The sequence below is a fragment of the Drosophila suzukii genome, chromosome 3, assembly GCF_043229965.1.
Source record: "Drosophila suzukii chromosome 3, CBGP_Dsuzu_IsoJpt1.0, whole genome shotgun sequence".
Classification (NCBI taxonomy): Eukaryota; Metazoa; Arthropoda; class Insecta; order Diptera; family Drosophilidae; genus Drosophila; species Drosophila suzukii.
Window position 1 is genome coordinate 233124 of NC_092082.1, and position 14583 is coordinate 247706.

General features: G+C 43.8%; 3 protein-coding genes across 5 annotated transcripts in view; 1 reads left to right on the top strand and 2 right to left on the bottom strand.

Moving 5' to 3' along the window:
• The window catches only part of p130CAS (Serine_rich_CAS and FAT-like_CAS_C domain-containing protein p130CAS), a 35768-nt gene extending 26191 nt beyond the window's left edge, over positions 1-9577 (bottom strand). The window contains exon 1 of the mRNA XM_017078910.4: positions 9347-9577. Coding sequence (XP_016934399.3) covers positions 9347-9562 — 216 coding nt within the window. The 5' untranslated portion in view covers positions 9563-9577. The remainder of the gene's footprint in view (positions 1-9346) is intronic.
• The window catches only part of LOC108013204 (DC-STAMP domain-containing protein 2), a 38074-nt gene that overhangs the window by 17208 nt on the left and 6283 nt on the right, over positions 1-14583 (bottom strand). The gene's annotated exons all lie outside the window — the stretch shown is intronic.
• Dic61B (Dynein intermediate chain at 61B) lies at positions 10239-13150 on the top strand. The gene is made up of 6 exons (XM_017078913.4): positions 10239-10560; positions 10627-10776; positions 10832-11053; positions 11114-12555; positions 12611-12823; positions 12888-13150. Exons 1-6 carry the CDS (start codon positions 10504-10506, stop codon positions 13096-13098), a joined length of 2295 nt encoding a protein of 764 aa, XP_016934402.2. The 5' UTR covers positions 10239-10503; the 3' UTR covers positions 13099-13150.

The following is a 14583-nucleotide window of genomic DNA, read 5'->3' on the forward strand; positions in this document are numbered from 1 at the left end:
AAGAGACTCGGAGGATCAGCAGTTCCATCCTGTAGAGTTTATGAGCAGGAAGACAAACGGTTGTGAAGAAAAGTACAGTTCCTACGAGCTCGAGGTTTTAGCAATCGTAAATGCGTTGAAAAAATGGCGAGTTTACCTCCTTGGTAAACCTTTTACTGTGGTTACCGATTGCAACGCCTTCGCAATGACGATCAAGAAGGATGACCTACCACCAAGAGTTGCCAGATGGGCCATGGCTCTGCAAGAGTTTGAATTTAAGGTAGAACACAGGGCTGGAACCAAGATGAGGCACGTGGATGCATTAAGCCGATTGTCATGCTTTCTAATCGCAGATTCCACAAAGTCACGTTTAGTGCAGGCACAGGACAACGATAGCTGGATAAAAGCTGTAAAATCCATATTAACCAACAACGATGACTACGAAGACTATTTCCTAAAAAATAATATCCTGTACAAAGACGCAGTTCTTGAGCTGTTAGTTGTTCCTAATTCAATGGAAGAGGAAATTATCAGCGTAGCACACAAGGAGGGCCACTTCGGTATAAAGAAGACTCGCGATATTCTGGAAAAGTCGTATTATATCCCTGGAATTCAACAGAAGGTAGAACGAGTTGTCAAAGCATGCGTGGAATGCCTCATCATCGACTCCAAGCGTGGAAAAAAGGAAGGGTTACTCAGTCCCATTGACAAGGCTCAGGAACCTCTCGGAACCTATCATATCGACCACGTTGGACCCCTCACCGACACGAAGAAACGCTATAACCACATTTTGGCTGTCGTGGATGGATTTTCCAAGTTTGTTTGGCTTTATCCAACAAAGTCGACTGGAACCGAAGAAGTCTTAGAAAAACTGGAAAAGCAAGCATCAGTTTTTGGCAATCCTCGCCGAATAGTTACTGACAGGGGCACCGCTTTTACTTCAGGACTCTTTAACGAGTACTGCAACCGTGAAGGAATCCAGCTTCTACACATCACCACAGGCGTACCCAGAGGTAACGGCCAAGTGGAAAGAGTTCACAAAATTGTCATCCCGATGCTCAGCAAAATGTGCCAGGAAAACCCTCTGAATTGGTATCGTCACGTAGATAGAGTTCAGCAGATAATTAACAACACTCCACCTCGAACAACTAAGTACAGTCCGTTCCAAGTCTTGACCGGATTGAATATGAGAAAGAGGGACGACGAATTCTCGAAACTTTTTGAAAACTTAGAAATAGAAGAACTAAATGACGAACGTGAAGAGATACGAAAGAAAGCTCAGCAAAATATAGAGAAAGTCCAGCAAGAAAACAGAAAGAGTTTTAACGAAAAAAGGAAGGTAGAAACTGAATATGCTGTAGGTGAATTGGTTGCCATAAAAAGAACACAGTATGGAACTGGAATGAAACTCCGTCCAAAATTTTTCGGCCCATACAAAGTAACTAAAAAACTTAATCATGGACGCTATGAAGTAAAGAAAGAAGGCAATCAGGAGGGACCAAATATTACTACAACAGCAGCCGAATATATGAAAAAATGGGGTTCATTCAGGGGCGAATGAAGATTCAGGATAGCCGATTGTGGGATATGGATATATTGAGGGATTTACAGCAACCTATTTAATTTCACATGGGGACACACTGTTCAGAGTTCCGCAACCTCAAGCATTTTTCATCAGCCAAAATCGCAAAAGAGTTCCTATCCCTTTCCATCAAAGTAATATATATCCATCACCCTCTTTCATTAAAAATTACGCCTTATAAATGTAAGCTAGTCAGTTGATGTGGAAATTTTGTCAGAGGAAGTCGTGTCATCCATAGAGTGCGAAAGTCGTGAAGTTTAAATAAAATACCTTTGTTTCTTTAATTTACTTACTATACCCGAAATAAACATTTAAATTTGTAATACCCTACATTTATACCCTGCCACTGGGATGTGCTAGGTTTCATTTTAGTTATCTGAATTCAACAGATTTTATATTATTTCGAAATAATAATATTGGTTTCTATAACTTTTGTATAAGGCCAATAGACCAATGTCTTAAAAACTTTTGTCTTTCGTTTACCAAATTGATCAGACCACGAATATAAAATGGAATCTCTCACACATAGATACTTTACTGCAAACTTTGGAAACTTTGAGCGTTCCATTTATCATGGAAATCATAGATCTCAGACTTCAAACAACTCAGCCCAGAACGGTCGGCGATTTCACACATTGTGTGCAGGCCTAAAAATAAGGCATGCAAAATAAATACATAACGAAGAAGCTGGAAATGGGCAGGATGGCGGGGGATCTAGAAAAGAAGAAGGGCCTAAGTAAATTGTTGGCAGCTGGCGGCCCGTTTGACAATTTGCCGCGACTTGCGGCGTCTTAATCTGCGATCCGGAGGAACAGGCCGTATCGGAGTCCGGATTCTTGACGCGATCTACGCCACCCAGCGATAATAACAAACAATTTGTTTGTTTTGCCTGTGCGGAACAGCCAGGGAAACTGTCAGAGATCAGCGTGTTTTCCTGTGCCTGCGATTTGCCAGTGTTTGCATAATTCATGAGCAGTCGCAGTCCCAATGTCCCAATGGTTGCCCGGTTGCAAGTTACTCCCACATGTGGAGGCAGAACGAGATCTTGCAGCCATTCATTACGGTCACATTGAAAATTGAGATACAAAACAGAAAACAAAGGAGCTCATATCGTATATGGGCAGCATAAGTTATGGCCTCCTCCGCCTCCTTAGACTCCTGATACTGCCAAGGAGGCTGCCAAGATCCATTCCTGGACTCCACGAAAAAAGAGTCAAATAGCTGACTGTGGCATTTTGAAGTGCTGTGCAATAACAACTGGTTGGAAAGAGGAGACTTGATGGGTTTCTTGAGAAACTATAGCAGGAATACGAATATTTGGATGTGTGATTACCAACACAATAATATATCGAATATCTGAATTAATGTTATATCGAAGAAGCGATAGGCAATGCAGCCGTTTATTCATTACTATAAAGGAATGAAAAAATTCCCAGGTCCAACCAGGATCAACCTAAATCCAGGGTCAGAAGGCAATTGGATCTCTCATTCAGTGTGAACTTGGCATGGGTCCCAGCTCCCCAAAGAAAACACTGTAGCATCCAGCACAAAGAGAACCGCAATAATTGCTCCACATCTGGCAGAGGCATTCGTGAGATACAAAACAGCATCGATTGCGACTACGCGCCAAAAATGATGTAAAACAAAAGTAAGAATGTGAAGGGGGAAGTGGCTCGATGTATCTGTGGTTGTCACTTCAAGTGCTTGCCTCAAAAAAGACATGTTTACAGCAGAGCTTGCAACACTTTCCCAAGAATTCCGATTGGTGGGTGAGCAGCGAAACACGAAAATCAACTTTCGATGGCAGGCAAATGTTAAGCGGTGACTCCCGATAAGGCTGATATAATGAAGACGTCGCGTAACAGTAGCCAGGGAATATTATTGTTTCTTAGGAGTGGTTCTTGTGATGCAGAGAGGGACCTCCTGCCGAGTGCGTTTCCAGAAGGGCCAACACAATTACCGCAAGAACCGACCTCGGTTTGTAATCAAATCCGTGCCGTCTGTCGCTGCCTTTGTCGCACTCATCGGGAGATGAGGGAAGTTCGAGGGCCCACAGCCCATAAACATTCATTGATGACCAGAGGGCAAGTGAATGAGGCGCGCACACATTGCAACCTTATGCTGACTTCCTCCGCGTTTGTACTTTCCGCTGAGGCGGCACTAAATGCTAACCCAATTCCGATTCACTTTGCGAAATAAACAAGGGAACACACAGATTTTATGACCAGGCATGTGAAAGTGTTTACTGCGGATTCCTTTCGGGATACCCGGCACCAAGTGAAGTGTTTCTGGGAATGCTTAGTCAGACAGATACTTCTTTGCCTGCCCAGGCGAAAGAATAACAACCGAAGGGGGCATAGATAGATTTTCCTCTCGGGTTTCCATTCTATGCATTCTGCCTCATTTTCATGACTGCGAGGCGTTGATTGCTGTTGTTAAACAAAAAAAACAGAAAATTTCTCCTTGTCATCAGTCCAAAAAGAATGCACTTCCATAAAGTGGAAATAAAAGCAACCCAATTGTTTTTTCTATGAGTCAGCCAACTTGAGGAAGTATAATAAAAATTAAAAGCTAAGAGATAGACGTCAGGAAAGAAGAGGATCATAAAATATATTATTACGAGTACTTCGAGTCCAACGCTTTTTAAATTAAATGGGTTGATAAATCGAACAAAAAGATTTTTATGTTTTTATTCAATAGGTATGTTGTCCAATAGGTATAACTAAGATTCCTGTCGTTGAAATCTATTTTTGTCTTATTAAATACGTTTTGTGCTTTCTGAATCTTTCGCCTGAGTATAAGATACTTGATTTCGACGCACATCGACCCATGACAATGTTTTGCATTGGAAATGATCGAAGAATACCAATGCCCTACCAAAAAAAGTATTTCGAATTGCAGCCAGTTCAATTTGGGAATCAAATTGGGAGTACAATGTCAAGGCATTGACGTCAAAGTAGGCGGCGGAAGTTCTGGAATGAGTAACGAGCTATGTCGGCATGAGAATCCCGACATTGACCGTTTTATCACTATCCAGTGTTTAAGTCGGATGAAATAGACCCACTGGGGCCAATGGTGGTTGGTAATGTTTGGTTTCGTAAGCAAATGACTGAGGTGTCGACGACGACAACAGAAACAGTCATGTCCGCCGGTAAAGGGGCAGCATCATCGGCGTGTAAATAAATCAATCATCAGGCCATCAGCGCATGCTATTCCCATCATCATCCATTAGCGAGTTCCAAGTATGATGGATTTCCCTGTTTTTTTTGGGAAATTCATTTCGAATTTCGGCACTATCTAGGCACTTGGTAAACAAAAGTTTATTAATAACTTACAGGAGAAGGACCGACGATCTAAATTTAGTAGATTGCACAATTTGGTGCGAATAATTCCAGGAAAAAACAGCCACAAACAAATGCCACAGACCAAATACCTTGGAGGCTTTATCTTATCACGTGTGCTCGGCATGTTGACATTTTATTTTGCAAATACCTGAGGAAGGCAAGGGGAACGAAACGAAGACCACGTATGAAAATACGCCCAAAAACTCCCGCGATAAGATTATATTGGCTTTGGGTTAAATCAACACTGGATACCTGCACACCACTCGGGCATTTGCTGGCTGACAACTACAGTGAAACTTTCTGTTGCCATATGCAAGGGTAATAAATCCATGTGTTGTCAGTGCATTCATAGATCATAGAACCAACATCGCTATCTGTCCACCCCTTGGCGAAAATTCACTTGCGCAAATAGATCATCAGACGGACAAGGAGAGACGCAAATCGCTATGCAAATTTGAAGAGATCTTTCTGAGGAATTCCAAAAAGATACGCCGTACATCTGCCAGTTGTTGTTTGCGCACGGAATTGTTGTGCAAAGGCTTTACAGTGGAATTGCTTAACATTAGAGGATTAACAAGTTTTTCAGAGTAATTCGGAGGGTTCCATAAAATCCGTGGAGTCCTCTGATATACAGAGTATTATTTAAAAACGACCTAATGCGATTTTCTGACTTATTTACAGTCGCAAAAACCCAAAAACACCCAAAAAATCCAGCACAACTCTTTGCCTACTTAGTACAAAATCAGTTAATTTATAGTAAAGAAAATGGGAAACTTTATGTAAGAAACCATAAAATCTAAATTGAGTTAAAAGCCCACATAACCCTATTGAATCAATACAAGACCATGTTCATTTCAACCCGAATTTACAGCTCATTTCAAATTATAATTGCTCCATAAAAATGTTTCTTCTTTCCCCACTTCACGCAAACATTTGGAAAGTCTCAGCGACCGACTTTTTACAAAGGGGACCATGTATATAGCTGCCAATTCCAATTTGTTCGAGATCAAAATTACTTGATGGCTGCTGAAATTAGTCAGATAAATCAACAAATCTTTCCCTCAGTCCACCTTCCAGACGTTGCGTAAATCAAACATTTATGTTTAGATTTTTGAACGAATTTATAAATCCAACAAATTTGGTGTGTTCTCCTTGTCTAGCATCTATATGCAGCGGCCCATACTCCTCTGATTTATAAGGTCAAAGCGTGGACTGAAATAAATGCAGATAACCAACCTGAAGAGACAGAAAATGGAAAGACGGGGGCCAAAACGTGGGCGACCCCGATGCCCAAAAGATTCCGTCGGAACACCCCAAACGATCCTCAATGCGAACATTAACGACGCCATCTGACATATTTGGTTTAATGGGTCAGCAATGGAGGCAGAATTTCGGATGTGAAATGCCCTGATCAGAAAGTATTCATAGATCGATGATAATCACAAAATGATGATGATGCTTTTCGGTGTGAGATACATACAATAGGCTTATCGCTATTCACTAAATACGCATTAAGGCCTATCGAAAGATACACACATCTCCCCATCTCCTGTGTCTGCTCCATAAATCTCTGATGCTCCGCTTTTTCCATAATTTAAGAGCAATTTATTAAATGCCGCCACGCTTTAATCTGCACAGGAAAAGCAGGCCCCAAACTGCATAAATTAATTTAAGTTCAGAGGAAAGGAAGAACGGGCGACGAGAATGGATGACATTTTTTTTTCGAGACGCCGAGAATCAGATAGATTTGCCATGTGCATCCCAAAGATGCAGAAGTAAATTTCTTGGCGGCTGACAGCGCTGATTAGCATGGCCACTGGGAACTGGGAAAATATTTATAGCAGCTGGGTTAAACGGTCTCTGACGCCGCCAGGGTTCCCATGATTTTCCTAGTTTTTTCCCTGGATTTCCCATCAATTGGATATTAAGCCAAAACAATTATGCAATCAAATGTTGTGTGCTGTTGAATGTTGCATGTTGGCATGTAACCGAAGTTCTTAAATGTCCCCCGAATGAAACTGTGTTTTTTTTTGGGTGTATCTCGAAGATATTTCAGCTGCCGTCACGTGACAGGAAAATTTGTTTGGCCAGAAGAATAAAGCCGCTACAGGTAAACACACATCAAATTCTACTGTTCCTCGGGTAACAAATTAAGGAATTTTCAACACGTACACATAAATTCTTCGCTTTTCTCCGCACGCTTTTCCAGGCTTTCCACTTTCTTTATTCGTTGTTTATTCTCTGTTTATACTGGGTACTGGTCTTTCGTTTGGTCTTTGTGCTGCTTTTAACCGCTTTTGCTGCTGGCAGAGTCAACGATTTATGCATAATGTTCATAGCCAATGTCAGAGTCGCAGTCAGAGCTCATAATTTGAATGCGACAGCAAAATATGTTGGCGCCATCGACTGCCACCAGTAACTGTGAACTACTGCAAACTGCAAAAAGCATACTGCAAACTTAAAATCTGCCTCTGTGCATTTCAATTCCCAGCCGCGGATGAAGTGGTTCCGAGGCTCAATGACCGCTGCGCTCCACCAGCTAAAAGCACTTTGGCTCGACTCGCCAATTGCCATTGAATAAATTCATAAATCACTATAGCGCCACTCACAAAACGCGTGGTACACAATCCTCGAAAATGATTTTAACAATAAAACGTGCAACCAAATTTAAATTGTGGACACACCAATATAGATAGAAACAACAGGGGCAAGAAATATGATTAAGCTACCCGAAAAATTTGAGTGGAAAAGAGAAAGACAGAAAAATGGATTTTAATATACTAAAAAGAAAATAAAAACTGGAAAAAAGTGACCTTAAAGTTCTATCTTATTAACATTCCTAATGAAACACAAATCTTTTTTCATAACCTTTGTTCAAATTCTTCCCTTGAGCATATCACATAAGTTAAAAGCACGAAGTGCACCGAGCACTTAGAAGTTCATATCATAAATATTCTTCCATCCTTTTGTGGACTTTTCTATGGCTTGTCCAGGACAACATACCTAAGTTGCACACATACACTGCTCAGAGGACAGGAAAGGATGATTAACCCCTCCAGATGCTGCAGAGCAAAACAAACAGCAACGAGATGAAAGACCGAGCCAAGAAGGACAATAATCTGGTGCTGGAAGCCCGAGAGATTCCTGGCTCTCAGATAAATTCAGCAAAAAGCGCTGACAAACAATGGCCCTGGGGCGAAATACATTTACTCTCCGTAAGCTGGCGTGGGTGTTTTGGGTGATGCGGGAACAGGGAACTGGGAACATCAACCCCCGGTGAGGTTGAATTGCGGGCAAGTTCATAACCCGGCAAGGACGGCAGGACCTCTCACATTGGCATTGAAAAATCGAATCGCAAGACTGTCGGGGGATAAAAAACAAAATCGAAAGCAAACAAGGGATGCGGTATGAGGCAAGCCGAGTCAAGGAGAAGACTTCCAGTGAAGTCAAAGAAAAAGTTTTTGTTTGAGTAGCTAGTCAAGAGCCGCCTCCTCGAGTGGCCCAACATATACAGTCTAGAAAGTGGCTCCACTCTATCAACTTCAGATAGTTGGCCACATCTTGGCACCATCATTTAAATCGCTAGACCACCCACAGCAGCAACCACCCACACTGCCACCCCCATGCAAATTTGTTTCGCATCATAGAGCATCTGATGAATGACGTGACTCGCACAGAAGCCACCACCACCGGACGCCCCTTGCTCTCCACGGGAATCAGGCAGTCAGCAGTCGTAGCCAGATCCCTGACTTTTGTTTCGTCACGACTCGGGGTCCACCCAGCCACCTTCCTGCTGACGGTGTTTACATAACATGGCCACATCGCGCGCTCCTCTCTGCACGCATGCGGCCTCCCATCGGCAGCCTCCATTAAGCTCCACCTGGACCCTATGGACATATAGCCACACTGCCATTTCGTCATGTAGCCGGCCTAGCTCTGTTAGCCGGTAAAAACAGTAAAATCAGCGTCCATTTACGCTACGCACCCTGCGTATCTACAATATGTATGTATCCCCATCTGTACCTCGGTTGCGTACATTGTTTTGGCACTCGTATCGGTCCACGCAATGCCCACTGGGCACTGGAAGAGGGCAGTTCGAGGAAATCGGTAGGACAGATCCTATTCGGGTCGATTGAAATATGGTATTTTAAGCTGAGAAAGCACAACATTGTATTAAAACAAATACGGAAAAAATATTTGCTACCAGGAGAAGAAATTAAATTGTGATAGCTCTGTAGAGCGACATATTATTTTGATTTTCCAGCAACTCATCGAGCCCACCTCGTGGGCAGTCAATAAGGAACGCGCACACGATATTCATTCGTATATCCATATCAATTCCTGTCGGCTAGGTTAACCTTCCAATTAGCGTCACGTTCACTTCGCCTTACTTCGCTTGACTTGCCTGGACAATATCCAATGGATATGCCTTTGGACGTACCTGCGCACTTTTCACCCGGTGCAGAGTGCCGCCCGTGATGGAGTTTGCGGTGGTCGCCTTGGCGTGCATTGCCACTGAATTTATGACGTACTGCGGCGGCTGCTGCTGCTGCTGCTTGGCCAAGACCGAAGGTGTTTGCGGTTTGGGTAGTGTCTGGGCTCTTGCAACATTCCTAATTGAGTTTTCTGGTACTCGGTTTTCACTTTGACACTCCATTGATGGCTCTAGTTGTGGCTGCAGTTACGTTTTAGTTGCTGTTGCTCTGGCTGTGGCAATTTATCTCACGTCTGGTGCGGGCTAGAAAAACACGCATCACAACCAACGGCAAGCACTTGGGAAAGAAAAGCGAAATCGAGCCTCTAAACAACCAAATATATCCCGAAAGGAAACACGGAGGACGCGAGTGCGAACCAGGTTTGCATGACTGGCGACTTAAACTGTAACTGATTCACACTTGCAACCTTCAAAAGGCAGCAGGTCGTCCTTCGCCTCCAGGGGGTGGTTGGCTTGGTCTGGGCGGGTGCTTCGGCCCAAGTTCCAACTTTATCTCGGCTTTATCTAACGAGCAGGCGCAGGGGAAGCTTCATAGAGAGCGGATACGGAAACAGAGAGCAGGACAAGGCCCAGACCTGATAAACAGCACACGGGACGGCAGAAGGGCTGCCCAGATTTTATTAAAAATTGCGAAGGCTTCTCTTTAACTTGGCGGATTGGTTAAAATGACTAGAGGAATGACTTGGAACATGTTTTCTTAAGCTGTATATATACTCATGGGAATTATACTAAAATATCATAATAAAATAGTTCCCCCAATTAAGGGGTACGAAACAACAACTTTTCTGGACTTTCTTTTTGGCATTAAGCAAATAGTGAAAAATTGTTTGTTAACGTTACATAGTTCTTGGTTCTAAAAGTATTAATTAAATATTAGGCAAAGATTTTCGATCATCCGTTCTCGAGATGAAAAGATTCACAGATAATCGAAGCATTATAGTGGGGAAAATAAATAGATTTGTGTAACAACATTATTAAGGAACCCATGAAACACTTGTTCGGTTGAAACATTTGCATTAAGAGTCACAACAAACAACCAAATTACAACAAATTCTTAGAAATTTTGACAATAGATAGAGGACTGGAAATACTAAATATCAGCCATGTCCATGTCAGTGAGAAATACCACCATTAGCCAAGATACTGGAAGTATCTATAAAGTAAGTGATGACTAGGAAACTGGTAAAGAGCTCTTTTCACATGACCCTTGTTGTTGCGATGCCCAGCAATCCAGTACCATGGATGGCGACTTGAAAAAGAAGTCCGTCCAGGTCACTCAGGTGTCAGGCGAAGACACCAAGGTTAAGAAGAAGGAAACCGTGCACTACTACCATGCGGAGACACAAGCGGATCTGCAGTATCGAGCCCAGATCAAGGTAAGACTATGAGGTTACACCAACCACGATCCCTGCTGAGGTCAACAGTCCCTAGATAGTTGAGGATGACGATGGCGAAGAAGTGGACATGACGCCCAAGCCGATCCCAAACGACACCTACGTGGAACAGTTCATGAAGTACAACCTGAACGTCATGCACCAGATGACGAACTTCACCACGATGCTGACCAAAAGCATGACCAGATCGCGAACCCGGTCTAGCGTGCGGGCCGGAATAGGCGGCAACAAGCAGTCTATTGACGATCTGATGAATGGGGTGAGCTAAAAGATCCATCCTCATTGTGCCAAACCTCCCCAAAACCCTATGGTCCTACAGATCATGTACGAAACTATCAACTGGGACCCTTACAAAACCGTTGAGTCCCTCGGACAGGCGTACGAGCCAAAGCCGTATACCAGATCTTTTCTGAAGATCACGCTACGTAAGTCTGAATTCTTTGAGCTCCACAGCCAGCCGCAGACGACGGTGGCCAAGGGAACGCCCGAGGGCGACGAGACGGAGCGGGACAACCGGAACTACGAGTACCTGACTGTGGGCAAGGGCAAGATCCGTCGCCGATCCGATAACGATGCCCAGACGGATACGCTGCTCTTCACCACAAGGGCGGTCAACACCATCATGATAACCAAGGCCACTGTCAGCTCATACGTGTCCAACTTCGAGATGTACGACACGCTGAACAACATCACCAAGGAGTTCGCCACGTCCACGATGAGCTCGGTCAAGGATCTGGCATCGGCTCTGGCGCAGACAGAGGAGGGGGAGAGCTTTGAGGACGACGAGACCGTGGCCGAGAAGGACAAAGTCACCTCCCAGATAGACCGGTTGTACCGCAACCCGGAGTTCCGCAACGCCGTTATGTACATGGGCCGCACGCTCTCGAGCAACACAAACGAGGCGGGGTTGCGGCGCTTCCGAAACTTCGATCAGGTTGAACGCTGGAACGCGGAGGCCGAGTACGTCTACTCGATGAACCTGCTCTTCAGGCTGATACCGGAGCCCAGCAACGACGAGCGAAAGGCAGTCAGCGACATAGACTTTTGCCGCAGCAACGGCGACATCCTGGCCGTGGCCTACGGGCTGTACTCCTTCTCCTCGCAGCACGTGCCCACCTCGGGCAGTGTTTTTCTGTGGAGCATCAAGAACCCAGGCGAGCCGGAACGCGCCTACTACTACGACGTGCCGGTGACGGCCATCAGCTTTTCGCCCTTCTTGCCCTCCCTGCTGGCCATCGGACTGTACGACGGGAGCGTCGAGGTGCGGGAAGTGTGCAGTCTTCAGGACATGCCCATCGCCGTCTCGCAGCGCGTCACATCGCCCAGCTCCTCGCCAGTGGTGGCCATCCGCTGGATCAAGCAGGTTTCGGACGACGTCGACGAGGCGGACATCGATCCGTTCCTGAGCCTTTCGCAGGATGGCTCTGTCACCCGCTTCCGAATCATCAAAAGTCCCTTCCTGTTGGGCTTTACGCAAATGACATTAGAACGGGTGGAGGGGCACCCCGAGGGCATCTTCGTGCCCCATTCGTCGCGCATCCCCTGTGAATCCAACCGCCACCCCCAGGGCCTGAGCATTACTACACACCCCCTGCATAAAGATATATACTACGTGCTTACCGATGAGGGGTGCATCCACAAGTGCTCGATCAACTATCAGCACCAGTATCTGGAGGTCCTGCGCTGCCACGACGGGGGAGTAACCGTAATGGAGTTCTCTCCCTGGTCCCCTAAACTCTTCCTAACCTGCGGCAACGACTGGTGAGTAGATGCCCCCAAAAAGTATACCTTATTTAAGTCAGAATCTTCTGCCCAGGTTCGTGCGCATTTGGATCGATGGCATCACGCGACCCCTGCTCGAGCTGCAGGACGAGATGACCCCGGTGCACTGGGCCAAATGGAGCCCCACACACTCTACGATCATTGTTTCGGTTAACCGGGAAACCGCCAACATCTGGGACGTTCGACGAAATTTGCTCAGACCCATGTCAAAGCACAAGATGGACTCTTCCTTCAACACTGTGGCCCGGTAAACAACAACTTTGTATTATTAATGTGGACCTGAATTGAAGTTCTCGATTTCTTGTCTGCAGTTTTTCCCACTGTGGTCGCACCTTGGTTATTGGAAACGAGCGCGGCAACACGCTTTTCAACGCACTTAACGACATGCCCTTTTCACCCCACTTTCAATACGACGAGTTGGAGAAAGCCATTTTCAAAGCAATTGGCAACAACCACGAGCTCTTCATGGAGCTCAAAAGCATCGGCTTCTTCGGCTATCCCAACAAAAAGGCTGTTTTCTAAGATTTAAGATTTCGTTTCTTGTGAATAAAGAACATACCCTCCTATAGCTGAATATATAATATAACTAGCTGTTCCTTCCGCGACTTTGTTCCTTAAGGAACAATCAGTATGAACAGTGGTCAGAAAGATCTATGCCCTATTAAACGAGGCTCAAACTGTTAACCCATTTTCATGTTCGATTTTTCCGTATTTCTGTAATTATAATGGCTTTCAGAATGGGAACCCAAAACTGCACTTCTGGATACCATAACTTTAGTTATTGGATCCCGATTTAGACGTGGGATACCTCTATAAATTTGTGGTTGAATTCTCTAAAATTCTACATTAAATTGTATCCTTTAAACGAGGGTCGAAAATTTAACCCATTTTCATGTTCGATTTTTCTGTAATTCCAATGGCTTCAGTATGGGAACCCAAAACTGCACTTCTAGAATCCATAACTTCAGGTATTATGTCCCGATTTAGACGTGGGATACCTCTATGAATTCGTGGTTGAATTCTCTATAATTCTAAATTAAAATTTATCTTTTTAACGAGCGTCAAAAATTTAACCCATTTTCATGTTGATTTTCCGGAAGTCGAATGGCTTTCATTATGGGAACCCAAAACTGCACTTCTAGAATCCATAACTTAAGTTATTGGATCCCGATTTAGACGTGGGTTACATCTTTGAATTTGTGGTTGATTTATCTAAAATTCTACATTAAAATGTATCCTTTAAACGAGGGTCGAAAATTTAACCCATTTTTATGTTCGATTTTTCGGTAATTCCCAATGGTTTCAGTATGGGAACCCAAAACTGCACTTCTAGAATCCATAACTTGAGTTATTGGATTCCGATTTAGACGTGGGATACCTCTATGAATTTGTGGTTGAGTTCGCCAATATTCTTCATTAAAATGTATCCTTTAAAAGAGAGTCAAAAATTTAACCCATTTTCATGTTAGATTTTTCTGTTATTCCAATGGCTTCCAGTATGGGAACACAAAACTGCTCTTCTGAATACCATAACTTTAGTTATTGGATCCTGATTTAGATGTGGGATACCTCTATAAATTTGTGGTTGAATTCTCTAAAATTCTACATTAAATTGTATCCTTTAAACGAGGGTCGAAAATTTAACACATTTTCATGTTCGATTTTTCTGTAATTTTAATGGCTTTCAGTATGGGAACCCAAAACTGCACTTCTAGAATCCATAACTTCAGGTATTATGTCCCGATTTAGACGTGCGATACCTCTAAGAATTTGTGGTTGAATTCACTAATATTCTACATTGAAATGTATCCTTTAAACGAGGATCATAAAATTAGCTCATTTTCATGTTCGATTTTTCCGTAATTCCAATGGTTTCAGTATGGGAAACCAAAACTGCACTTCTAGAATCCATAACTTGAGTTATTGGATTCCGATTTAGACGTGGGATACCTCTATGAATTTGTGGTTGAGTTCTCCAATATTCTTCATTAAAATGTATGCTTTAAA

What these genes read in the sequence shown, in the direction of transcription:
- Dic61B (XM_017078913.4), top strand. Translation starts at nt 10,504, where the DNA reads ATGTCCATGTCAGTGAGAAATACCACCATTAGCCAAGATACTGGAAGT. An exon ending in CTAACCTGCGGCAACGACTG is followed by an intron (nt 12,556 to 12,610) that starts GTGAGTAGATGC and finishes TCTTCTGCCCAG; the next exon opens with GTTCGTGCGCATTTGGATCG. An exon ending in TCCTTCAACACTGTGGCCCG is followed by an intron (nt 12,824 to 12,887) that starts GTAAACAACAAC and finishes TCTTGTCTGCAG; the next exon opens with TTTTTCCCACTGTGGTCGCA.